This window comes from Vulpes lagopus, chromosome 14, assembly GCF_018345385.1.
Source record: "Vulpes lagopus strain Blue_001 chromosome 14, ASM1834538v1, whole genome shotgun sequence".
Lineage (NCBI taxonomy): Eukaryota > Metazoa > Chordata > Mammalia > Carnivora > Canidae > Vulpes > Vulpes lagopus.
This window is the reverse complement of record NC_054837.1, coordinates 26,027,827-26,054,703: the sequence shown is the minus strand read 5'-3', so window position 1 is coordinate 26,054,703 and position 26,877 is coordinate 26,027,827. Positions and strand designations below refer to the sequence as shown.

Sequence of the window (26,877 nt, the reverse complement as noted above, 5' to 3'; positions counted from 1 at the left end):
AAAGGGGAGATGTCCCATCCATGGTTGTTCCTGGCCCCACCTCCGCCCCACACCTAGACCTGCCTCAGAGCTCAGATACATCAGGCCCAAGAGCCTTTTGGCCTTGGAACCAAACACACATCACCTGGCCCAGGTAAGGAAGAAGCAGTAAAAGATGGGTGTGCTGCTTTGGACACTTGAAATATTTAATGATTTTTGCACTGGAAAAAAAGACAGTTGAATCCTTTTGCTGCTGCTGGCGTAAGGCAGTCGGGCAAACTGAAGAGTCGCTTCTTGAAAAGGCAGGTCCGGAGCTAGTGACAGCAGGAAGGCACCGGGAAGCAGTCACTCCGTCTTCCCTGGAGCTTCCAGGCATTGGAACCCCAGCCCCGGGCTCCCCCTGAGGTAGGCACAGAGCACAGTCAAACGGACTCGTTTCACAGCTGAGGAAACCCAAGGTTCAGGGCACGGAGGAGCTTGCCAACAGCCAGCAGACAGTTCTAGAAGCAGAGTCTAGAGCTGTGCCGTCCAATACGGTGGCCACGATGGGGCCAGGGCCCTGTGCTAATATTTGGAGCCACTGAATAATGTGTATGATACAGTACCTGTTTTTTGGCTTTTATTAATGTGACTAGAAGGTTCAAAGTTGGGTATGTGTCTCGTGTTCTATTTCCGCCGGACGGTGCAGCTCTAGAACTCGGCCCAGGATGTCCTTGGCCCATGGTGTCCCGCCCACCATCAGAATTGCCCTGACACCCTAAGCCGGGGTTTGGCAGCAGTTTGAGCCCTGAGGAGAGGATGCAGGAAGGCAGCAGGACGTGACTACAGGCCCTAGAACACCGTGCGGGTCTGGCCACACCGGCGGGGAAGGCACTCGGCCTCTGAGAAGCCCCACAGATAGTCCAAGGACGGCCACGGCGCAGCCCGGTCTCTGATGTTCCAGAAATTCTCTGAGCACAGGGCGGTGGCAGCACCCAGGAGCCACCCCGTTCACAGCCCCTCGGGCCGCGCCTCCTTCCGGCCACCTGCAGTGACATCTCCCGGCCACTAGGCGGCCCCAGACACGTGGCGTCACTCACACACTTTTCAAGTGAATCACCCCAAATTCGGTCAGCAGGGCCACCACGAGGAAGCTGCTGTAGAAGAGAAGCAGGCAGAAGCCGTAGACTTTGTTCAGCTGGAAGCACTGCAGGGGGACCGAGACCAGGGAGCAGACGAGGCTGAGGCCCAGGGCGCCCGCCAAGACCCACACCAACAGTCCATCTGGCTCCAGCTGTGGGGGAACAGAGGGAGAGGCCGGGTCACTGCAGCCACCCGATGGTCGCCCCCGCAGGGGCCAGTGCAGGACTATTGGGCCTTCTGGCCACGTCCCACCTTGAAGTTTCATGCTTTGAGCGACCTAGCTTGAGGTCATCTGTCATAGCAGCCCTAGGAAACTGAGACCGTCCGTTACATGTACATGTTCCATGCAGATGCTGCACACTTCTCCCCCCTACAGAAGAGCAAAAAGAAGTGAAATTGTCCTCTTCCCACTTCTCTTCCTTCCAGACTTAACGTCTGTCTAGCATCCACGGAAGAATGGACACTGGCCACTGTGCCGGGTGTTTGACCTGCACTAGCCAGCCTCTCACCTTCCCACCCCTCCCCCCGCGAGGGGGGCACTATTACCCCCAATGCGTGGACGAGCAAACAGTCACGAGTGCGTGACAGAGCCCAAACCGACGTCCAAGCTCTTGACCATACCCTATCCTGCCTCCCCACACAGTGACGGCTGCGCACATCCAGATCTGCACACCAATTCTGAACCAGGAACGGAAGCCCACACCAGGCAGTGTTTAAGAGCAAGCTGCGTCCTCCACCCAGCACAGCCCTGTGGCCATCCTTCCGTGGTGACTTTCCCTGAAGACCTTCCATGGTGACCTTGCCTGATGCCTTGTGTCCTACTTCATTAACAGGGGGACCATTTCCTAAACTCAGTACAAAGGCAGCGGAACGCGGACACACACACACACACACACACACACACACTCCAGAAGGAGCAAGAGAAAGGAAGAAATAGGCCCCTCCGGGAGCCAACCCTAAAGCCTCATTATCTGGAACTCCCTGGGAATTGATCAAGAAAGTAACCTATTAAACCCAGGAAGAGTATAAACAAAATTTGCAGATGGTGTTTACCTTTCAGGAAAGCAAACTTTCCAGGGCACCTGGGTGGCTCCGTTGGTGGGACAGACTCTTGACTCTTGATTTTAGCTCAGGTCAAGATCTCAGGGTTGTGAGATTGAGCCTTTGCTTAAGATTATCTTTCTCCCTCGGCCCCTCCCCACCTCAAGAAAAAAAGATCGTCTATTTAAAGAAAAGCAAAGCAAACTTTCTCGGAGCACTGGGTGGTTCAGTGGTTGAGCGGCTGCCTGCGGGTCAGGTCCCAGGGTCCTGGGATTGAGTCCTGCACGGGGCTCCCCACAGGAAGCCTGCTTCGCCCTCTGCCTCTCTCTGCCTCTCATGAATAAATAAAATCTTAAAAAAAAAAAAAGACGACTTCCCAAGCAGTCAGTAAGCAGCCATTTGCTTGTGGGTGTGGCCACCACCAAAGGCTGGCCCTGCTGCCAGCTAGTGACAAGCAGGCCACAAGAGGCGTCACTGGCTGAGCTGAGACAGTGGGAGCCCAGAGAGAGTGGGTGACCGGTCCCATTAACGTCGCCTCACAAGACCCCAAGTGCTCTCACAGGGTGGGGGCGAGGGGCTGCAAACCATACCCCTCCCCATCACAATCTCTCCCTCTCCTTTGGTCTCTGAATCGAGTGCTTCAGAACAGAGACGCCAGATGTGCAATGCAAACTGGCGGCCGGTGGGTCCAATGGGTGTCACCCTGTGCAATATTTGAGGCGAGCAAAAGTTCCCCTAGGACTCCTGATTTCTTCTCTAGAAAATCTGGAGTATCTGGCCACGTGCAGCCCACCTGAGTCCCCCAGGTGGTTTGGTTACCCTCCTGGCCCCTGCAGGTCTTAGGGTTTTCAACCTTGTTAGAACGGGCTTTCTCAAGCCACCTATCTACTTATTTTAAACTCATTTTAAAATGCAAATTTCCAGCCCCCTACCTCCTGAATTCCTGGGACCGAGGTCTCATGCTCCCCTAGGAAATCCTGGGGCATCCTGGAAATGTGAGAACCCCCACTTGATGAGTCTCAGAACCTTCTCCAAACCTGCCAGGCTCCCACCTGCTATGGCTGCCTTAGTTTCCTCTCTCAGTCTGCCCTCCGTGGGCAGTGCTGGGATAAGATGTTTGGCCCGGCCCTCACCTCCTGCTTGCTCCCCAGGAAGCTTGGGGGGGAGACCATCACCTCCACTTCATGGGCAAGGAGACTGAGGCCCAGAGATGCCCTAACTCACCCACAGTCACACAGCAAGAGACTTGAGTGATGGGACCAGTACCTGAATCCAGAGCCCTCCTGCCCCTTCCCCAGAGCCACATCCCAGTTACCCTGTGAACTTGTAAGCAGCACGTTTTTTGTATGCAAGATATTTTTAAAACATTCTACCAATCAGGCTCTTCCCAAATTCAGACAAGGCCCCTCCCCAGCAAGCAGATGCCTGCTGAGATGTGAAGTCCCCCACCTGGGGGGTCCACATTAGAAGGGGCCCCGGCACAAGTGTCTGGCCGCTCACCTTCACGTCCGTGTGGCTCCTGGAGATCTGGAGCAGGCAACCCAGCCCCACGCCCACCAGGATATCTGTGGCCCAGCTCAGGAAGTTTGCTGGAATGACACCCCGGCAACCCCAACCACATGCGCATCAGGCTGCCTTATATTCTACGCACCCTCACCCTCAAGACACCCTCTCTGAAGAGAGCCCTCCCAGTGTCAGCCCTTTAACGAGTGTCTCGTGTGCATTTTGCACTGAGTCTGGAAGGAGGGAATGAGGCCACAGAAGTGCTGGCTACCTGGTAAGCACTTGGCTTCCCTGTGGCCACCCATGGTCGTTTGGGGGACTGGTGGCAGAGCAGAGGTCAAGGCCATCTCTAGGTGTTGTTTGGGGGACTCTGCTCCAGGTGGGGCTTGTTCCTTCTGGCCCCAACCTGAGGGATCAGGAGCAGGTCCCAGTGGGTACAGTGGGCCCAGGAAAGCCCCGTCCAGTGGGGGAGTTACAAACCACAGGCTCACCTCACGGTCCCCGCCACCGTGCCGCGCAGCCACCGCTTGGCACCAGGCTCACCCCACAGGCCCTTTCGTGTGGAGCCAGGGGAGAGCTGGACTCCAAGTGCTTTCAAGGAATATTACTTTAATTCACAACCAGCAACACCCACCGTTTGTTGGGCACACATCCTGTGTCAGGCACCGTCCTGGGTGCCTTACCCCACCATCGATCTTCATCCCAACTTGTTCTGAATTTACCGAGATTGTTGGGGTGCAGAGAGTAAGATGTGTGCGAAGTCCCAAGGTCACACAGATGGCACATGGTGGTGCCAGAACTGGAACCCAAGACCATCTCCTTTCAGAGCCTCAGGCTGCTTGCTTGTCCTTGTCTTTTCTATAGAGACCAGGGCAGGTGGCAAGTTACAGTCTGCAGGCCCATCTGGCCCACTGTCTGCTTTTTTAAATAAAGCTTTATTGGAACAGAGCCACGCCCATTCATTTCTATACTGCCTATGGCCGTTCTCACGCTATAACCACAGAGTCCAGCAGTTGCAGAAGAGGTTGGTGTGGCCCACAACGTCTAAAATATTTACTCTCTGGCCCTCTGAGAACAGGCTTGCCAACCCCTAACATTGAGGGACCATGATATCTCTAAGCAAGAGGAGGCGGGCATCCCGTAGGGCACACAAAAGCTCAGCATGGGGCATCTACTGAAAATGCCACTGCCACCGAGTGCTTGCCAGGTGCCACACATTTCTGTCACCTCGGTCAGTCCTTACGACAACCCATCTGAGGTCAGTCCTCTCCGCACCCATCTTACAGATGAGGAAGCTGACGCCCCCGCAGCTGTATAACCTGCTCCAGGTGTTAGAGCAAGAGCCAATCCCAGGAGTGGGCCACAGAGCACAACGCTGGAGCCTGTGCCACCAGTGCCAAGGGGAGGGCAGCCCCACAAAGGATACTCAAGATGATGCCGCCGAAACAGGCAGAGAATGCCATCCGTGGGTACCCCTGGCGGGCCAGCGTGAAGTCTGAGAAGGCATCTGTGTGGAAACGAGAGATGGCCTTGAATGGAGAGTGGCTCCCCCCGGCCGTCCTTGGTCATTCACCCCTTATTGTTACCCACAGTCATTCAGTCAACAAAAACCGATGAACGCCCATCTGGGCCTTGCACTAGCTAGCTGTGTGCTGTGGCCACAGCATCCCATGGTACAATTCCCTCCTGGATGCTTTTTACCCCATTTTTTCCCACCAGGGGCAACTCTGGGTGTGACCTACCATTACTGCTAGCATGCACAGCAACTTTATACAAATTCAGAAAAGGTGCCCAGAAAGGTGAGTGAAAGGAGAGCTAGATTTTAGCCCCCGACTCCCTGTTTGGATGCTCTTGTGCAGTGCACAACTTAGCCAACCCAACCTGGCAGCTATAGTTAGAGAAGGGGATATGTAGCATGTGTGAATGCCTGTGTATGTCACACACCCATGTACACATTCAGCATGGTTGGCTGCAATGGCTCCATGTCCTGCCTGAACTCTGGGGAGCCACGTGTCCACACATTAGAGACTGGGGGAAAGGCCGGGGCTTCTGTAGTCTCCTGGCCAGGGTACGATCCAGGCCATCTCACCGCGATACCCAGTGATGGTCATTCCAAAACAACAGTGGGCCTGTGCACATGTGCTCTGGGTAGGGGAGCAAAGAGCGGGAATGTGGCTGCACTCATCCCAGAGCCCCACCCGACCCCGAGTCACCTCCTATGCTGTTCCCCCAGGCCAGCAGAGTGAGCCCCAGGACAGTGTTGCTCAGCCTGAAGACCACTCCCAGGGACCGCAAGATGTTCACCACCTCTGTGGCGGCAGCGTTGATCCACAGGGCGCTGGTCAGGAAGCCCAGGAAGGCAAAGAGCTGGGGAGAGAATTGGTGCTGATGGGACCAAGGCCAGTCCCCAAAAGGGATATGGTCCCCAACAGGGACACGGTCTCCATTCCTCATCAGTAAATTGGGCTGATCACAGTACCTACCCTCTGAAATTGCCATGAACATAAATGAGTTAATAGGTTCAGGGAACACATCCTAACTGCTCAATGAAATGTTAGTATTAAATGTCAGTATTAAAGAGCTCGACATAGCTCTCTTCAGCTTCCAGTCTAGGGACCAAATGCTGTCCCATGACCATAGAAAGAAACTGCATCCCCAGGAGCAGAGACTCCCCATCCCACCCAACCTTCCTCCAGCCCCAGGCCACTACCCCTCTGCTTCCTGTCTGTATGGATTCACCTGTCCTAGACGCGTCACAGATGTGGCCTCACACAACACGTGGTCTTTTGTGACTGGCCTCTTTCACTCAGCATTAGGTTCTCAAGGGACATCCATCTTGGAGTGTGTGCCAAGACTTCAAAAACCAGTAAAAACACCAGCTGAACTTCTCTAAATCACCAATTTGTTGAAAATTTGACCTCCTTTGGGTTGACACACTCAGTTTCTCAAGATGAAAGCTACGAGTTTTTATCAATAAATAGTAAAAAATGAACATTTTAGTTGAACTTTCAAGAGTAAATTCTGAACAAACTGCATATCTGCTTCTCCCTCTGCTATTCGCCCTGCTTGTGTTCTCTCCTCTCTCTCTCTCTCAAATAAGTCAATAAATATGTAAAATCTGAACAAACTGCCTAAAAGTTCCTCAGAATGCTGCAGGGTGGAGAGAATGGAAAAAACAAAACAAAACAAACAAACAAACAAAACCAACTGCAAACACCAGACCGTTCCATCCCTGGAACCAGGTTGTTAGAAACACAGGTGCTGGACACCTGGGTGGCTCAGTGGTTGAGCATCTGCCTTCGGCTCAGCGTGTGATCCCAGGTTCCTGGGCTCAAGTCCCACATCAGGCTCCCTGCAGGGAGCCTGCTTCTCCCTCTACCTATGTCTCTGCTTCTCTCTCTCTGTGAGAAAAAGAAAGAAAAGAAAAGAAAAAAAAGAAAAGAGAAGAAAGAAAGAAAGCAAGCTTCCTCGAGAGGGCAGCAGAAAAGAAGCTGGCCATTCCTCAAAAAGAGAAACATAAGTCTGACCCCGCAGCTTCACCCAGGAATACACCAAGAGAAGCAAAGCCTCTTTCCAGACACGAATTTTTACACAAATGTCACAGCTGTCTTCCTTGTAACATCCCTGGAGTAGAAACAAGCCGTGTCCACCAATGATGAACAGATAAAACGTGCCGCATCCGTACAGTGGATGGTAGTCAGCCATGAAAAGGAGGGACTCGCTAATCCCTGCCCAGTGCATATGCAAGGACCTTGAAAACATGATGCAAAGTTGCAAAAAACCACGTATCATATGATCCCATTTATATGAAAAGGTCCCCAACAGGCAACTTCACAGACCTGGAGAGCAGACTGGCGGTGGCCAGGGGTGGGGGGGAAGGTGCGAGGGGAGCAACTGTGAATGGGCATGGGGTTTCTTTTTTGGTGTTGAAAGGCTCTAAAGCTGATAGTGGTGATTGTTGCACAATTCTGTGAATATAATAAAAACCACCGAATCCCATACTTTACATAGGTAAATTGTATGGTATGTGAATGACATCTCAATAAAATAAAAGCTGTTACCAAAAAGAGAGAGAGAGAACCTCGAACACTTACAAAACTACTCAAAGTGAATTTAAAGACCCGTCATCATGGACAGTGATTACTGGCCTGGCTGCCCCAGGGGCACGAACCGGACATCCTCCTGGGAGATTCCAGTGCCCCTCTGCCCCACCTTGGAGTGCTAAGGATTCTTACCCAGTGAAACCTGGGAGGCTCGCTGTTGGAGGTGGCGAAAAAGGTCACGGCAGCCACGACTGTGCCCACAATCACCACCACGGCCCAGACAGGAACGAGGCCACCTATCTCATAGACACCATCTGCAGAGAGGCAAGAAAGGGAGCTGGGACTTGGCACCGCCTCAGCTTGGCCCCAGCTCCCAGAGGACGCACCCTTTCCCCAGGATGGGTGGGAAGGCCTGGTGGAGAGACCCGGGGACAAAGCTCACTTATACTCAATTGTTTGGACATACAGTGTCCCCAGAGCTATCCCAGACACTTCAGAAGGACAGGGAAATTAAAGTCAGAGCCCTTGCCCAGAAGCTAGCCATATTGGAAAGAAGGCAGACGATAGACTCTCCCCAGCCTTCTGCCATGAAGGTAGGAGAATGCTACCTTCTTAGAATGCTACCTTCTTAGGAGAATGCTAAGCCCACTCACCACCACTGTTCCCTCCCAGGCCCATGGCAGACATCACTAATCAACCATCATAGTGACGCTTCTTCAAACTGAGCTTCAAGGCAGCACCCTCCAGCAAGGCATGGCCAACGGATGGGCATCACTTAGCTAAATGAGCTGTACAGTCAAACCCAACCCTTACCCCCTGGTCCTGGAGCCCAGCACCTGCTCTCTTGGTAAGTCCACTCCACAAACCAACCCATTAAAAGTTATGAAAGTTCTGGGGGCGCCCACGTGGCTCAGTCAGCTAAGCATTTGACTCTTGATTTCAGCTCAAGTCGTGATCTCAGGGTCGTGGGATCAAGTCCTGCATTGGGCTCCATGCTCAGCAGGGAGTCTGCTTGACATTTCTCTTTCCCTCTCCCTCTGCCCCTCCACCCCTAAAATAATAAATGAATAAATCTTTATTTTTTTAAGACTTATTTATTTATTTGAGAGACAGAGCAAACAAGCACACAGAGGAAGACGGAAAGGAAGAAGCAGACTTTGTCTCTGCTGAGCAGGAAGCCTGACATGGCACTTGATTCCAGGACCCTGGGATCATGACCTAAACTGAAGGCAGATGCTTAACCAACTGAGCCACCCAGGTGCCACAGTGAATAAATCTTTAAAAAAAAAAAAGTTATGAAAGTTCCAGAGGCTTAATATCAAAACCTGAAAACCCTGCAGGCAGGCAATATGCTCCAGAATTCTCCACACAACCCTTTTCAACACTAGGGAATCAGTACTGGTCTCAAAGGCAATGGATGGTTTGGACATCCCAGACACTTTATCAAGACTTTCCTCTTATTCTTTTCCAGTCTAGCTCATTGGCTGTCCAATGTCAGCTGCCATAAGAATTACATGAGGGAGCTGATACACAAAGTCGTGTCCACCACACATTGTGTGAATCGCAGGAGGCAATTTTCACTGAACACATTTCTGACCAGTGGCACTAGCTTTGGAACCTGACACCCGAGCGTGGGCCCTTTCTCTGTTTTTGCCACGCCTGTTCTGGGGGAATTTTAGGAGGTGGCTGGAGTGTGGGGTGGTCGGGAAGGGCTTCTTCAAGTGCTGAGGATGTACAATGAGGCATAAGCAGAGAGAGGGTACAAGGGCTGCAGGGGAAGAGGGGAGAGCTGGGTGGGAAGGAACCAAGCAGAAGAGACTAGAGGATGATGAGGCTGCCTTAAGGATGGCTGGGGGGTGTGGACTTGCACCAAGAGGCACCGGGGAGCCATGGAGGTCTTTGAGTGGAGAAGTGACCACACCATAGGAAAAGCAGCACTTTAGAAAGATGGCTTTGGGGGTCTCCTAGAGAGGGAGGAGGCTGGGAGGCTCTGCTTAGGCTCAGCCCGGAAGGGGGTCACAAATGCTTTAGCCTGAACCAGTACCTCCCCAGTGTGGACCCGTTATTATCAGATGGTGCTGAACGTGGACAAGATGCTACCACGTCAGAATCCCATCTCAGGCAAGCGATTTCTCCTTCAGAGTCTCAACTGGTGCTAATAGGTCTGTAACGTCTCTAACACCTGCTACACGCCCTACGGAGCAAGGGCTCCTGGCTCAGATGCGTTATTTTTATTGAATTTATCTTTGTGGGATCCCTGGGTGGCGCAGCGGTTTGGCGCCTGTCTTTGGCCCAGGGCGCGATCCTGGAGACCCGGGATCGAATCCCACATCGGGCTCCCGGTGCATGGAGCCTGCTTCTCCCTCTGCCTGTGTCTCTGCCTCTCTCTCTCTCTCTGTGACTATCATAAATAAAAAAAAAAATTAAAGAAAAAAAAAATGAATTTATCTTTGTAGTTACCTTGAATGTATTGGCAATGAAGCCAATTTCCTATCGGTGCAGGTGTTATAGTTTCCTTTTCAATAAATTTAAGTTTAAAAACAGCAGATTTGAGAAAAACGTCAAATAGAATAGTATATGATGGGAGGAAAATCAAGAAGATGGCTCGTGAATGACTGATGCTTGGGAGTCCACTCTTTTAAGAAGCCACAGAGATGAAAGTGAGTCCCCGGCAGTGCCCCTGCCCAGGGAATGAAAGCCACACGAACCAGACAGCTGGCACCCCTAAGGGGGCACCCTTCTCGGCTCTGGGGTCACTGGAGCCCTGGTGGGCTCTCTCAGAGTGTCCCGCCTGCCCCATAAATCTGGGAGGGGACCCACAGGGAGTTTGTTGCTGACCTTGTTACAGCAAAAAACGGCGTGCCCAGCCATGCATTTGCCACCAATGCCCTACTTCCTCTACCTCCTCTACCTCCAGGTGGTGCTCAGGAGACAGAGAGGAACAGCAGCATGAGATATTAAAGATAGACAACAACAAAAAAATAAAAAAAAATAAAGATAGACAACAGGAAGAGGCAAAGCAGCAGGAACTGGAAGACGCCTGGCAACGCTGGGCATTTCTTGAGCCAGAGCACGTCAGAAAGGGCAGAGACAGCCTGGAGCCAACAGAAAAACCTCCAATCCCCCAGCCAGGTGCTCCAATAGGCAAGGGAGGGGGCTGCCCTGATGCCCACAGTGGGCACCCCCACTCCATCAGGGCGCCCTTCTCAGCTCCAGCCGATCCTGCCTCAGGAACGTGGCCCAGATCTTGAGAAGGCCAGACCTGCCCTCTGATGTGGAATCTGCAAACACTAACGCAGGCGACGGAGCAGAGGCTAGACTTGGTCCAAGGGCCAGCCGTGCACAGCCTCCATCTGCAGCCAGTGGCGCTGGGCCACTGGAGCGTGGGCGGCTGGTGTCCCTTACGGCCCAAGCGGCACAAGCATATATTCAGCGCCTGCTGTTTGCCCAGGATTCTGCCTCTAGCCCTGGGCCCAGGTGTGGTTGAGAAGAAAATTCTGGAATGCGGGGAGGAGGAGGAAGGTGGGCTAGCCTGGGGGAGGGGATACTCACAGGCCCCCGACTGCAGGGTTAGGGCCAAGACCAGCGGGCTGATCACCAGGTGCAGGCAGTTGAGGGGCCGCTTCCAGTTCCCATCCTCCTTGTCGGGATCCACGACGGGGATGGTGAGCAGCAGCAGAAACTCCACGGGCAGCTGTCAAGTGTGCCAAGGCGGGAGGGTGTCACCAGGGAGGTGCGCCAGGCTGGAGGCACCCTGCGCTCAGTTATGCAAGAATGTGGCTCTTGTGGCTGAGGCACAGGCTCTGGGCAGGCCCAGGCCAAGCGCCGGAAGTAGTCACCTCCTACTGCTGGAACACAAGCCCAAACCAGTGCCTTCCGCAGCACAAATGTATTCCCTTAGAGCTCTGGGGAACAGCGTCCCAACACCGAGGGGTTGGCAGGGCCACGCTCCTGTTCCAGCTTCCAGGGCCACCTGCACTCCTGGCTCGTAGCCCCCAGTCACTCCCAGCTGGGCTTCTGGGATCACATCTCCTGGGACTCTGCCCCCCTGCCCCCTGTCTTTCCCTATAAGGACCCTTGTGATGACATCAGGCCCACCCGGATAATCCAGGAGACGCTCTGCATCTCTAGACCCTCATCACACCTGCAAATCCCTTTTGCCATGAAGGTAACATAGTCACATTTCAGGGGATCAGGACATGGACATCTTTGGGGGGCCATTACTCAGCTGACCAAGGCACCTCATCCACTAATCCTGACCACACAACCCCGTGCATAGGAACTATTATTTTTCTCACCTTCTGGAAAAAGAAAGCGAGGCTCAGAGAGGGTAAGGAATATTTCCAAAGACACACAGAAAGGGACATGAAGCTGGGAATACAGGGCCGGCTCCGATGGACTCCACACCTTGTGGTCCCAGCCAATAACTAAATTAACAATAACATGGATGGAGCCCTCACTACATGCAAGCCTCCGAGACATCATGGGTTCACCTCCAAACCACCTCAGTAAAGTGCATGTCGCAATAAAGCGAGTCAAATGAATTTTGTGGTTTCCCAGTGCATATACAAGTTACATTTACATGACACTGTCTAGTAAGTGTGTAGCATGGTGTCTCAAAAAATGTGCATTCCTTAATTAAAAAATACTTTATTGCTAAAACAGGCTAACCATCATCTGAGCTTCCAGCAAGGTGTATGTAATCACCGATCCCAGATCACCACGACCAATATAGTAGTAGCAAAAAGTTTGAAATATTGCAGGAAACACCAGAATGTAACACAGGGACATGGCATAAGCAAATGCTTTTGGAAAAGTGGTGCTAGTGGACCTGCTTAGTGCAGGGTGGCCACAAACCTTCAATCTGTAAAAGATGCAGAGTCTGCGAAGCTTAGTAAAGCCAAGTGCAATGAAATGAGGCATGGCTGTTTGGCATCGTACTCGGCCTTTCACACATTAGTTTTTATTAAATTGTCACAATGACTGTGAGAGGCCTGCTACTGTTCACAATTCTTCAATTCCTTCCTGCAACAGAGTTAAACGCCCACATACTCTGTCAAGTGATTAGAGTCTGCAGAATATATTTTCCTGCCTCACTGATGAGGCCAGGTGACTAGCTCCAGCCAGTGGGCGGTTGGGGAGTGCGATAGGAGTAGAGACTTAAAATGTGCTTGTGAAGTTTGCTTTGGCCTCTTGTGCCAAGACAAGGGCACACCCCCAAGTACCCAGTGACCCCAGAATGAGATATTGGGCAGAACTGAGCCTCCAAACACAGCCTGAATGAAGTACAGTCCCTCCAGACAAACGAGAGAAAATACTGTCACTTGTACGTCAGGGCGATTTGGGGGGTTGTTTGTTACACAGCATTGTTGCCTCAATAACTTATAAATACGACCACACCAGAAGGAAGGCACTATCATTCTCCGCATTTCATAGTGGAGGAGACTGAGGCTCAGAGAGGCCCAAGGTCATCATGCTGCCAGAGCCAGTGTGGAGTACAAATATAGTTCCATTATTTGCCCCCTCTCTGACTGAGGAAGCCTAAAACCTATTCATCTTGGTCACTTCCAGTTACGTCCAGGAGGAGATAAGGGCTGTGAGGTGAGACCCCTGCCTCTTTTGTTCTGGGTGGTGGAAGGCAGCTACAGCTGTGCCTTCTATAAACTGGCCTGGGCACCCCACTAGGATCTAATCCTCAGGGAACTTCAGCCCAGGAAAGCAGCAAATGGTCAGAACAATCCAATCTTGTCCTCATTTGAACTCCCCTTGACCTACTCCCTCATCCCAGCCCCAGGGCCCCCCTCGCCAAGTCAGGAGGGGTTCCTTCCTCTCTCTCTCTCTCTGTCCCAGATGCAATCCTTCCTCCATGGGGGGCAGGGCAGGCCATCAGCCAAACTATAATTCTATTTCCCTATCAAGTCCCAGGTCATCTATTCTGAGAGGGTCTCAGCAGACCCTGGCCCCTCTCCTCTCACTGAGCTGGAGATGGTTGAGTGGCCACTGTCCTGCTGCTGTCACAGAACCCTGAGCCTGGCTCCAGGGTCCCCCCTCCTACCTTGAACACCTTGAGGACCCTCCAGGACACCGGCTTGTTCCTCCACTTCCTGTAATCCAGGGGGTTGAGGGCCTGGGCCAGGAGCTGAGCCGTAGTCTCCTGGTAGAAGAGCAGCGGCCGGTACTCTTCACCTGGGAGTACAAGGGAGAGAGGGACACGTGTCCAGGGCAGGCTCAGCCTCCAGGAGACCCTCTCTGCTCCCCCAAATCCTGCCAACCCTCTGGAAGAAGGAACAGCCCAGGGTCTGGCTCAACTGTTGTGCAATAGGAGGTGAGGCTGCTTTCATGGATCCCATCTCCCCACTCCGTGCCCCCAGCCCTGCCCTGGTGCCCCCACCCTCGCTGGGCAGAGTCCAGACTCACTGTAGTCATAGCTGTTGGAAGACACTGGCTCCTCCTCAGAATCTGAGAGCATTTCTGTAGAAGAGAGGGGTGTGTGACACGAGCCAGCTAAGGGGCCTAGACCCTCCTCACCACCAGGCCAGGGCAGGACCCCTCAGGGCCAGGGCTGCTCTCAGGGTGCAAGTGTCTGGGCCCTCCAGACCTTGCATTTCTCAGCAATCCCCAGGAATGCTCAGGATTCTTATTGAGTGAGAGAGTCTAACTCAAAAAACATCTTCGGATGTGATGATGTAGCTACAAAGCCAAATTTAACAAGCGTATTTGAAGACACAATTCAAACATTTGCTGACTTCCATTTTGTACTTTTCAGAATTTGGACCCCATCGTATTTTTCTTTTTCAGTCTGAAACTTTTCTCAGAAGTCCTCAGCCTGAGCCCAGCAAAGAGGGGCCTAAAAGGAAAATAGTCTTTTTCATTACTAGTCCCCATCCTGCCTTTGTGTGACTTTAGGCCCCTCTCCAGGACTCATTTCTCCTTTTCCTCCATCCTGATGGGCTACGATGGGTCTAGAAGACAGCACAGGCGTGATCTGTGCTGAACCCTGAAGGGTCAGTTGACAGAGGGGAGGAGAGGAAAAATCACAGCAGACTTCCTGTAGGGGGAGTCACTGGCACCTGCATGCTGTTCACGGGTCAACTGTGTATGTTCGTACGTGTGTTGTATATGGATTTGCGTATGTGTGTGGTATGTACGTATATATATTTCTGCATGTGTATATCTGTACGTCTGTGTCGCGTAGGTATGTGCCTGCACCTATTTGTGCACACATGTATTTGTATGTGTGTGTGCTATGTAGGCATGTGTGTTCCTGTGTACACATACTGGTGTATATGGAGGCATTTGGGCTCAAACCCGGGGGAAGGGGGATCATGTTGCCCTGGAAAGAGCATGGAGGAGGAAGAGCCGGTGAAACCGGACAAACTGAGGATGAAAGTGAAATCAGCACAAACAAAAGTATGCAGGTAGGACCCTCGTAAAACAAGCAGAAAAAGCACAAAGAGGAGATGGACAATGACGTTGGCCTCCAGAGACGTAAGGGAGTAGTGAAGGGCGCAGAGGGTGCCAGTCCCCACTGGCCTCCCTTGGGAGCTCAGTTCAGACCCTTACCTGGAGTACCTGGCATGGAGTAGACCAGGGATCTCCTCCGCTGCCATCGGTAGATCCAGGTGCAGAGAACCACAGTGAGCACATAAAACACGTACAAGCCTAGGTAACCTGCAGACAAGGGTGCAAGCCGTCACCAAGTGGCGTCCTGGCACAGCCCCAGAGAACAAGCACTGTCAGTTCTATTGCTGGTGCCTGGTGGTGGTGGTCTGTGTTGGCCTAGCCCAGTACCAGTAGGTAACTGGCCATTTCCTAGAGCGCCCCCCCCACGCCCACTACCCTGCTTCTCCTTGGCCTGTCTTCCCTTCCTGCTCCCCATAATCTGGCAATCAAAGAGGTAATACCTGGCACAGACAGGGGCCTCCAGGACCCTTTTCAGGTGCTAAGGGTTGGTGTCCCGCTCTGTGCCCTGAGCTCTGGCTACACTGGGTTTGGCTCAAAGGGGCCTGATGACAAATCAGAAGGCAGCAAGAGAGAGTCTGTGGTACTTTCTCCAGGCTGCCTCCCTGGTGTGGGGCCCTGTCCCAGGCAGAACCTGGGATCCTCTGTGACTGTCACCTGTGCTTGGCGGCACTAGGTCTAAGCCTCCTGTCCTCGCTACACTCTGGCCACCATCCCCCTGCCTCTCAGGGCTCCTACTGTTGCTGGTCCCCGGCGGATCCCTGGACATCCCTGCATCCCAGTGTCCCTCGGTGGTTTCCATAACCCTCTGTGAACTGTGCCTCTATCCATGGATCACGAGTGGAGAGTGTACACTGCAGGGACCCTGCTAGCCACAGTCAGCAACCGGGCTACACTGCTTGTTAAAATGTGACATTTTGAAAATCCAGAGCATCACCCCAGTCTCCAAAACCCTACCCTTTTGGTTATCTCAACCATATGTTCCCCTTTTTGGCTCAAGCCAGCTTTGAGTAGTGTTTCCCTCACTTGGAACCAAAAGTGACTCTGTCCTGCTGGCCACCTGCTCGTGTCCTCCGCACCCCGCCCCCTGGCCTCCCACCTGCCAGCCCCAGGATGACACTGCCTAAACCTGTGGCTGCTCACCCAGGGCCCATGCCAGCGTGACCCTGCCGAGGTAGAGCGCGGTGAAGGTCAGGAACACGGCTACCATGTAGAAAATGATGTCTCTGAGAAAGGGCCTGGAGGCGGCGGTGAAGGGGCGCAGGATGGCGATGCCACCGGCCACCACGGTGGTAACCAGCACACCAGCACCTGGATGACGAGACGCCGAGCTCAGCCCGCCCCGTGGCCACTCCCGCTGCCCCACCGCCTGCTCCTGCTGCCCCGGCTCTTACCAAACAGCGCCCCAAAGGCCAGGCCGGCTGTGCGCGGATCCGAGAAAGCCACCAGGGCGCTGAAGATGTCAGGGGCACCGTTCCCAAACGCCAGGAAGGTGACGCCATGGGGGGAGCATGTCAAGGGGACACAGAGCAGGGGCCCCGGCCCGACCTTTCCGGGGCCACGAGTCGCCACCCCGTCTCCCAGCCACCCCTCCAGCCGCCCTCCGGCCTCCGGGGCCCAGGCCCGGGACTAAAGGATACTGCCACATTGTGGGAGAGCCTGAGCGTGGTGGAGATGGCAGACAAGTTAGGGCAGAAGCTACGGAGGAAAAGCAAACCGTGTGCCTTCACGGCCATCCTTCCCCTAAACCGGGGTCACCCGAATGCCAGCCTCCCGGGGACTCTGTTCCCATCTACAAGCCGGATGTGAGCCCAAGGCCACACTCACAACTTTGCCGCGGTGACTCCCAGAATCAGAAACAGGTAAGACAGCCAGAAAGCCTGTGGGGGGTAGGGGGTGAGGGGTGAGGGGGTGCAGAGCGGGAAAGGAACTGTTAGGTCCAACTTGGGCCACCAGCCCCGTTCAGCCCCGTTCAGCCCCTAACCCCTGGGCCAGGGCCTCACATAGAGTGTGATGGCCAGAGGGAGGAGGTGAGGTGGGAAGCTGCAGAAGATGCCTTCGAGGTAATTCAGGTAACCCCCTTCGCTGCGGCAGTCAGGGGTGGTCCGGACGAAGTCACAACGGTCAGAGACATTCAGGCTGCACACCTCACGACACTGCAGGAAGGGATGGAGGGGGGCGTCAGGGGTCAACACCCTGAGGGCAGCTGGACCAGGACCTTGTAAGTAGCTGAAGACCACCTCCTTCAGCCCGACCCCTAAGCACCCCCAACACCCTCCAAGTGTCAACTGTGCACTTTAATTTTTTTTAATAAACTTGTTTACACAAGTAATTCATGAATACGTCTTTGTTTCCCAAAACAAAAACCAAACAATATATAAAGATTTCTAAATTCCCCTTTCTCATCCCTACCCCCCATAATTCCACCTCCGTCCAAAATTCCTACCACAATCAGTTTCCAGGGCCCTGTACGGACATAACGACCTTGTATATACAACCTATTACACAGTTGGTTTTGTTTTACGGAAATGGATCCACCTCAAATCTCTTGTTTCTACAATTCCCTTTTACCACTTCACCTATATGCCATCTATTAATATATTGGTACATGTAATGGTGAAGAAGGTGATAAAAGTCAAAGCATTATGAGTAATTTCTATATGTCAGGCACAGTGCCAGGACCTTAAAATGTTATCTCAATTAATCTCACAGTCTTGCAAGGAAGAGACTATTATCACACCCCATACACAGATAAGGAGACTAAGGTCATGTCCTGGGTCCCCTCAGTGGTAGACAGGGTTGGAATCCAATTGGTTTGAGGTTCTAGAACCCCGTCCTTAACCATCACACTCCTTGTGGACTCCCTGTAGAGTCTTTTTTTTTTTTTTTTAAGATTTTATTTATTTATTCATGGGAGACACAGAGAGAGGCAGAGACATAGGCAAAGGGAGAAGCGGGCTTCCCGTGGGGACCCCAGTGTGGGACTTGATCCCAGGACCCCAAGATCATGCCCTGAGCCAAAGGCAGATGCTCAATCACTGAGCCACCCAGGCATCCCTCCTGTAGACTCCTTTAAACATCAGGGGAACATTTCATGCTCTGAATGACACATGAGAGGTAGCCAGGGGGGAAGGGTAACATTTCCCCAGGGGTGGGCATATCGCCCCTGATTTTTTAGTATTCCCAGCAACAAACATCCTTTCACATGACTCTCTGAGTTCATGTGAGGATATTTTGAAAAAGAGAATTCTAGAAGTAAAAGTACTGAGTCAGAGTGCATCATAGTCTGGGTTCCCCCAGAAACAAGAATTTATGAGTAAGTACATATTTGGGAAGTGTATGAAATACAAGCATCACAATGGGGCCATGGGAGGAGGAAGGCCAGCGAGGCCAGATTGGGACAGCCCTCCCAGGGCTAGTAATCCCAGGGGCAAGGGAGCTGTGGTATTTATACACCGACTCCTATCGGACATCAGGTGAGGATGCTGAGGAGGGAGATGACGATCCCCCAGCACTTCCTGCTTACCATGCTTATGGGCAGTTCTGGAAAAAGATGCTGGCAACGAGAAGTCAACAGAAACCCACCAAAATGGTAGCGTCCAAAAGATATGGGCTGGACCCATCCCTCTTGCTAAAGGACAAGTAGCTTAGACATTTGATGGGTTCTGCCAAAATACACTCCCTCAAGCCTCACTTACACACACTCGCACCTGCACCTGCCACTAAGCCTTGTCCAGGCCGAGGTGGTAGGAATCTCCTCACTGTTCAACTGCAAGTCCCTGGTTACTTGTCAGCGCCCTTCTCGTGTGCTGATGGCCATCTGTATTCCTTCGACCTGCCAGCCTCTTCTCTTGGCATGTTTGCTTCTTCTTATTGACTTGTCGAAGCAGCGCTCTATATAATGGATATTTATCCATCGTCATGTCATGCATTTGCTTAAGCATTGCAAGGGAGGTCCCTCCCCCTTCTCAAATTTTCTGTTAAGCGCTTTGTAAATACCACCTCACGCCATTAGGATAGCTACTATATAAAGCAAACAAAGCCAGAAAATAGCAAGTATTGGCCGGGATGGGGAGGAATCAGAGCCCCTGTGCACTGCTGGTGGGAATGCCAAGTGGTGCGGGGCTGTGGGAAAAAAAAAAACACGGTGATTCCCCCCCAAAATTGAAGAGAGTTACCAGTACAGGGATGTAACGCACAGCACGGTGACCAGTTAGAGCTGCTGTCTGGTAGGTATGAAAGCTGTTAGGACAATATATCGTAAGAGTTCTTATCATGAGGGGAAAATTTTTTCTCCTTTTTTTAAAAAAAAATATCGGGGCACCTGGGTGGCTCAGTGGTTGAGTGTCTGTCTTCAGCTTCATGACAGGGTCCTGGAATTGAGCCCCGCATCCGGCTTCCTGCAAGGAGCCTGCTTCTTCCTCTGTCTGTGTCTCTGCCTCTCTCTCTCTGTGTCTCCCATAAACAAATAAATAAAATCTTAAAAAATAAACAAAAAGTAAATAAAATATCTATATGAGATGAGATATATTAACCAGGCTTATTGTCACCGTTTTACAACATATGTAAGTTAAAAAAAAAAAAAAAACATATGTAAGTTGACTCATTGTGTTGTAGGCCTTACACTTGCAGAGTGCTGGATGTCCATTCCTTCTCAGTAACAGTGGGAAAAAGTAGAATTATCCTATGATCTAGTAAATCCGCTTCTGGGTATATACCAAAAAGAACAGAAAGCCATGTCTCAGAGAAATGTGCATGCCCATGTTCACAACAGCCAAAAGGATCAGAAGCCACTGGAATGTCCCTGAGGGATGATGAATGGATGAACAAGATGTGGCATATCCATACGGCAGACCATTACTCAGCCTTTAGGGAAGGGAGTTCCCACACGTGCTACACGGATGAACCTTCTGGGCACCCATAATAGAGAGCACTATGCTCAGTGCAATAAGCCAGTCACCAAAACACAAACACCCGTTAGCTCTATTGATAGGAGGTACCTGGACTAGTCAAACTCCTGGAGACCTGAAGCAGAAAGCAGGGGTGGGGGGAGGAGGACATGGGGAGTTCTCATTTAATGGAATCTCAGTTTTGCAGGATGGAAGAGTTCTGGACGTGGATCGCGGGGACGGCCGCATGACAGTGTGAACGTGCTAATGCCACCGAACAGCACACAGAAAAAGTTCACAGATAGTGAATTTTATGTTATGTATATTTCACCATAATTTAAAGAGAAATAACTGTCAAATCGTGGGGCTCCACACCCTTCAGCCCTCTCTGAACTCCCACCAAGAGATTACTGGACTCTGAACTCTCTGGCCATCACCCCAATCCTGCCCCCTGGCTCTCTGCCGATGCAACACCGAGCCCGCTGTACTTATGGCCCCTGCCGTCCCTTCGGCCCGGTACCCCATTCCATCTTTGTCCTCATTAATCCATGTTCATCCTCCAATCCTCAGTTCCAGATGCTTCCTCTAGGAAGTCTTCCCTAACCACCTCCAGCCTACGGTAGATCCCCCAGTTATAAATTCTCACCACCCCAGGTCCTCTCCTTCCAAGTACTTATGTGTTTTGAAATCTCCAGTTATTTGTAGGATCATAGACTTGTTTAGTGTCTACCTCTCCTGCCAAAGTCTTGCCCAGTGCCTGGCACCCAGGAGGTCCTCATAAGTGTTTTGCCACACACTGTGTTGGGCACCGTCTCACTCAGTCTTCATGACAGGCCCCAGAGGTCGGCACAATTCTGTCCACTTAACAGATTAGAAAACTGAGGCACAGAGAGGCAAAGTGACTTGCCCAAGGGCACATAGCCCACCCCTCAAACTCAGCTCTGCCTGAAAGTTCCTAGCTGAAGCTCCTGGGGAAACAGCCCAACTCGGCAAGGGTAGCCTCTTCCTGCCTGTTCTCCTTCCATCCTCCCCATCCTCAGGGTCAGCCAGGATGGATGCAGGGAGACACTCCCACCCCAGCTTGTCTCCATCTCCCTGACAGCAGCGTGAGCTAGCAAGGCAGGTCCCCCAGTCCACCTCCAGGATCACATGCCTCTGCATCCTCCCTGCACCCATCCTGAGGGGGTCATGCCCACCCCCCCACCACCCCTGCCAAGGCCCACCACCACCTGTCCCCAGCTCTCTGCCCTGGGTGGTGTAGTTACATGGCACTGCTCTGAGTCTGGGGTGGGTGACTTTTCAGCTCTTCCCTGTTCCCTTCTCATCCTCTTCCCTGAGTCACTAAGGACACCCAGGGAAATATTTGACCTCTCCTGGCTCTGGCCAGCTTCCCCTCCCTAAACCTTAGCACCCTGATCTACAGCACAGAGATGTTTAGACCCATCTCTGGAGGTTTAGGGGAGAATTTGTTGAGCTTGACACAGCGCTGGCCTAAGTGCTCAATAACTCAGAGATTATCTGGCACGAGCCACAGACTACTGCAGTCTTCCTGCCCCGAGGAGCATGCCCCTCTCCTTGGAGAGGTTGCAGTGAATTTTATGACCACAGTAACCACAAACCACTTTCTCTTCTATAAAATGGGTATAATGACCCGTTCACCAGCCTCTGAAGGTAGGCATGAAGGTACTTTGCAGCCCCACAAAGTTGGCATGGGCACCAAACACTCAGCCCTTCAGGTCAAGTGGGGGGTGGGGGGTGGAGCCTGTTATTCCATTCTCCTGGGAATGGGGACTGGAAGGATCTCCAGGCCCTTGCAGGTGGAAGGGACTCCAGAGGGTCATAGTGAGCAGTCCCCTGCCTTCAGTCTTTAACTCAGGCTTCACTGTGACCTGTCCTCTGCTTACAGACATCAGAATGGCGTGATTCAAGTTCCCACGGCCTGTCTCAGTGACCTATCCCCTCTCTGCCTTGGGAGGAAGACTTCCTGCCCCTCACCAAGATGGTCCCACTCTTCCTCCCTCCATACATCCAAGTCAACAGCACCACTATCCACCCCCCAATCTCCCCAAAATCTCTCTTCTACTCTACCACCATGCCCTTCTGTCTAACCCATCAGTACCTGTCGCTCATTGTGCCACCAATATTTATCTTAAATCCCTCCAATCCCTTCCTATCCCCAACCACCACCACTCACCTAGATAACTGCAAAAGCCCCCCACTGGTCTCCCTGCGGCCACCCTTGCTCCTCTCAATTAATTCTCCCTAGAGAAGCCAGAGAGCTCCTTTGAAGAGATAAATCAGATTTTGACATCCCTCTGCTCAAAGCCCTCCACGGCCCCCAACTATTGTAAACAAACATCATCTCCTAGTCTCAGCCTATAAGCCTTTTGTAATCTGACCACCAATTACCTCTTCATCCCCATCTCCTCATCTCTTAACATTCTCTCCCTCATTCACCCTGTTCTAGCCATTCTGGCCTCCTCACTGCTCCAGGGGCATACTAAGCTTGCTGCTGCCTCAGGGTCTTTGCACTTGCTAGTCTCTCCTAGAGACAGACTAGCAAACTTGCCTGGAATGTTCTTTTTCCAGATGTCTGTATAAGTGATTTTCCTTTTTCCATTCAGAGCTTGGCTCAGAGATCACTTCTTCACAGAAGCCACCTGTGACCACTGACTCTGAAATCATTGGAAATACACCTTCCCCATCACAGCTCCCACCCAGAGAGGTAATTGGAAAAACACTTACCATTTTACCACCTGAAATTTATTACTGTGCTTCTTCCATCCCCCCAGAAGATTGTTAGCTCCACGAAGGCAGGGATCTTTGTCTATATTGTTCCCTGGTAGACCCCAGGGCTCAGCTCAGTGCCTGGCACATAGTAGATGCTCAGGAAATATTTGTTGATTGGATGAATACACCCGCACCTGATGCCCTCTTCTTACCTGGATGCTCACATCATCCATGGGTGTCTGGTTCACACCTGAGGCTGAAAACTGGGGGCCGATGTGGGCCTCCGTAAGTGAGCCCCTGGCCCCGGACACCGTCTCCACCATCAGCAGCACACAGAACAAACTCAGCACCCACTGCAGATTCAGCTGTCTGCTGGCCATCAGCCCCCAAGGAGGCCGGCCCTCACTCTCTGCTTCCCCTTCTGCAGTGTTTCACTTCCAAACAACCCGTAGCTCCGGAGGCCTGTAGAGAGTGAGGTGACAAGGAGGGACAGCGTCACCAAAGAGCCTAGGCCTGTGCAGGAAGGGACTGAAAAGTTTTTCAGTTGAGGAAACTGCCCTCCCTACCCCAACCCTACAAAGGAAAGCCAAGTGTAGAACCACATTCCCGATGGAGGCTCTGTGGAGGGCCCCAGGCTCCCTCCCCCCGCCACCCCCCCACTTCAGCCTGCGGATTAGTTATGCCCTCCTTCCTAAGTACCCGATAGTGTCTCCATGGAGATGCAGGCCTCTCCCACCCACACCCACCCCCTAGCCTGAGACTGGAATATCCGGGCTGGAAGGATGAATCCTGGGACTCCAGAGATTTCAGCTCCCGGGGGGCCAGCTAAGTGAAATAAATACCAGAAGCGGGCAGTGGTGGGGAGTTGGCAAGCCCTCAAAACTATAGAAACATATTTCTGGGGGTGGACTTGGCCTTTGGGCCACCAATTTGAGACGACTAAGCAATGCCATTCTGGGTCTTACAGTGAGCTAAGCACTTATCACAAGATGACCTCATTTAATTCCTGAAACCGGCCAAGAGGAGGGACTGTTATTATTTCCATTTCACAGATGAGCAAACCTGGGCCCAGAGCCAGGTCCATGTCCTCGCTCAGCCATTGTGCCTTCCATCTCTCCTCTAGTCCTCAGGACGACCGTGGAGGTGTCATTGTACCTGCCTGTCTTACAGAGGACAGGGCTGGGCTCAGAGGAGTTCCCTAACCTGCCCAAAGTCACAGGGCAAGGAAGTCACAAAGCCAACAGCAGCTCCTCTGATGGGGAAATCAAGGTCTAGAAGGAAGTGAGTTGCTCAAAATCACACAGGCTGTTAGCAGCAGAGCTGAGCTGGATTCTAGCGTCTGCCTTTTCCCTCACTGCCAGGGCAAAACCAGCTTCAGTCCTTCCAAAGACCTCAAACTGGAGGGAAAAAAAAAACCAAGTCCTTGGCACACCGATTTTGTTTTTGGGCTCTTCCACCTGCTGTGGACGAGCACATTTTGTTTTTGCCATCAGCAGACACAAAGTTCAGAAAACAACGTTATTTTTTTTTTTTTTTGTAATTCTTTGCATAGTTATTTCTCAATGACCTGAGGGCAGGAGGGGGTGGAGAAGGCCCCAGAGGAAGAGAAGAGAAATGGAGGAACAGAAGAGGCCTGTCCCACGGCTCTTTTCTCACCTGTTAACTTTTCCCTCTTTTGTTGGTTCCTGAAACTTGGCACCAGGTTTCCACTTCAGCCCGGGCCACGCAGGAGCTGTGCGGCCTTGGGGAGGTCACGTCACCTCTCTGAGCTTCTGATTCCGCGTCTGCAAAATGGGGACAAATGCTGGCCCGTCGGGGCATACAGTAAGAGCTCGATAAATGCTTGCACCTCAGGTGTCGCCAGCTTGGAGATGAGGACGTGCCCCCTCTGGTGGCTGCCGGTTCCCCGTGCTCATCCACAGGGGAGCACTCACCGAGCGCCCGTGGGGCGGCAGCGCTCCCTGCGGCTGCACCGAGCAGGTGCCCGACCCCGGGGCGCCCGGGCGCTGTGCCCCGATCCTCCGCGGAGGCTGAGCAGTTGAAGTCCCGGCGCCCTGGCGGGCGAGAAGCCTCCGCTTACCTCGGGCCGGGCCTGGGACCCGCCAGCTCCGCGCCTCGACCGCGCCGAGCCTCGCGGCCTTCCCGGGCCCCTGCCCCGCCGCCGCGGACCCAGAGCGCGGAGCACTTCCCCGGCCCCGCCCCTGCCCTGCCCCGGCCCCGCCCCCGCGGGCTGGCCCCGCCCCCTCCCTTAAAGGCACAGGCTCCCGCGCGGCTCTGGGAGGCCCCGGGGCCGGGAGAGGGGGGCGCGGGGGCCGTGGTGTCCTCCCCACCAGCCACTTTCTTTCACTCCAGTGCCTGTCGGTTCGGCTCTTGCAGCTCAAGCGGAAGCTGAGATAAAACCTAGCGGGTAACGACGGCAGGAGGCTGAAGAGGGAGCGTTAGAGGATGGAACTAGGGGTTTGTGCCCCGACGCGTCTGGGGATGCGCGGCGAGCCCCGGTGCTGGGGGAGGTCCCCGGAGGGTCCCGCGGGTCCCGCCCCACCCCCAGACGGTCGGCCTGGCCCCCCTGGAACGCCTCAAGTTCGCGACTTGCTGATGGGGTCAGCGCTCCCCTTAGTTCCGCTCTTAAAAGAAGCACCTGGCAGCAGGGGCAGACGCGGAGTCGTGCTGCACTCACGCCCCGTCCCCGGTTCCCGCCTGCGGGGGGCCGGGGGGCAGGGCAGCGGGCTGGGCCTGCGGCTGAGGTCCCCATCAGCTGCAGGCGGCGACCCCACTCAGCCTCCAGCCCTCGCACCCCTTTCTTTCTTCGACCCGAACTCCCGACCGGGCCCGGGAAGGGCTCCCCAAGGCCTAAACACCCTGCCACTTACACACGGCTGCACCCCTGCTCCCCCTGAGCTCCCTGCCCCGATGCCAACTTGGCTTTTCCACCCGACAAACTCTTACTGCCAGGCCCAGCTTCAACACAGTCCTGCACCCCACCCCAACCCCACCTCCGACCCCTTCCCCCAACCGCCAGGGCCCGCACCTTCCCAGGTGCCTTGCTTTCAAAGACCATACCTCCAGTTACCCTCTCTGTACCTGATGACACTGAGGTCCAGAACGTGCAGTATTTGGAGTCTCAGAGCGTCTGGTTTCTGTGCAACCCTTGGCAAACACACCCCGAGCCTTATTTTCCTTCCCTGAGAAATGGGGATTTTAATAGTACCTACCACATGGGGTCCTTGCAAGATGCAATCCTACACTGTGTGTAAAGCCCTGGGCTCCCTGCCTCATGGCTCAGTAAATACTCCCTCCGTGGAAGGCACCGTTGCAGCCATTCATTATTCCATGAATCCTGCAATACAGGGACTGGCATGCTTGATCCCCGGCCAGCTGGGAGCCCATCAGAGCAGGGGGCAGGCCAAGCTCACCTGTATGTAGGTACAGGCAGCCAGCACAGTGGTGCCCACAGCTAGTGTCTGTAGGGGTGGGGGGATGATTGCTCCCCAGGCCACCCACTACTTGGGGAAGTAGCTCCAAAATTGCTGAGTGTGGAGCCAAAGTCCTTCCTTATGGGGCCCTGACCGGTACTTGGTGGCCCAGCCAGCCTAAGAACTCAATGTCACCATCCTAGTTCAGCTGGACTAGCGGATCATTATCTCCTTGTCTCCCCCCTCGCCCCCCCCCTGGGGGCAGTTGGGGGATGGGGGTGGAGAGGAGGTGAGTATGTGTTGGGAAATCCTAGGAAAGAGCCAAGGGAGGAAAATAATTTTGGGGGACAGACACAAGAAGACAAACAGGGCCTGGGACAGAGACTCTGGTTTGCTCTTGCCCTGGTGGACACTGTTCAGAATCAGGGCCTATTCCCCCATCCGGGGAAGGCCGTTTTGACATCACAGGGTCATCATCATATGAGGACCTTTGAAGTCACCCAATCCAGGTTCAGATCCCAACTGGGCCTCTTACTGGCTACTCGACCTTGGAAGAGTCATTCACTCTTTTTGAACTTCACTCAGTGTCCTCATCTGAGAAATGGGGTTATGAACGGCACCTGCAGGGCCTGCCTGGGAGTGTAGTCAGGACGCACTCAGATCATATATGTAAACCCCGTCACCTGCTTTTTTACA

General features: G+C 53.1%; 1 protein-coding gene across 3 annotated transcripts; it reads right to left on the bottom strand.

Annotated features, from left to right (window-relative positions):
- Positions 1-161: 161 nt before the first annotated feature.
- SLC8B1 (solute carrier family 8 member B1) lies at positions 162-24,961 on the bottom strand. Of its 3 annotated transcripts, none has more exons than XM_041728473.1 (17): positions 24,703-24,961; positions 24,425-24,552; positions 22,981-23,230; positions 17,153-17,305; positions 16,977-17,029; positions 16,790-16,847; positions 16,544-16,649; positions 16,293-16,460; positions 15,252-15,359; positions 14,106-14,159; positions 13,744-13,874; positions 11,241-11,382; positions 7,881-8,002; positions 5,859-6,012; positions 5,072-5,152; positions 3,643-3,707; positions 162-1,252 (listed from the first exon to the last, which is right to left on the bottom strand). In XM_041728473.1, the coding sequence occupies exons 3-17, from the start codon at positions 23,146-23,148 to the stop codon at positions 1,055-1,057; spliced, it is 1,761 nt and encodes a 586-aa protein (XP_041584407.1). In that variant the 5' UTR covers positions 23,149-23,230; positions 24,425-24,552; positions 24,703-24,961; the 3' UTR covers positions 162-1,054. The 3 variants fall into 3 exon arrangements, with proteins under 3 accessions (XP_041584407.1, XP_041584408.1, XP_041584406.1); XM_041728474.1 differs by having other exon boundaries at positions 24,849-24,960; XM_041728472.1 differs by having other exon boundaries at positions 24,425-24,961.
- Between the last annotated feature and the right edge of the window lie 1,916 nt (positions 24,962-26,877).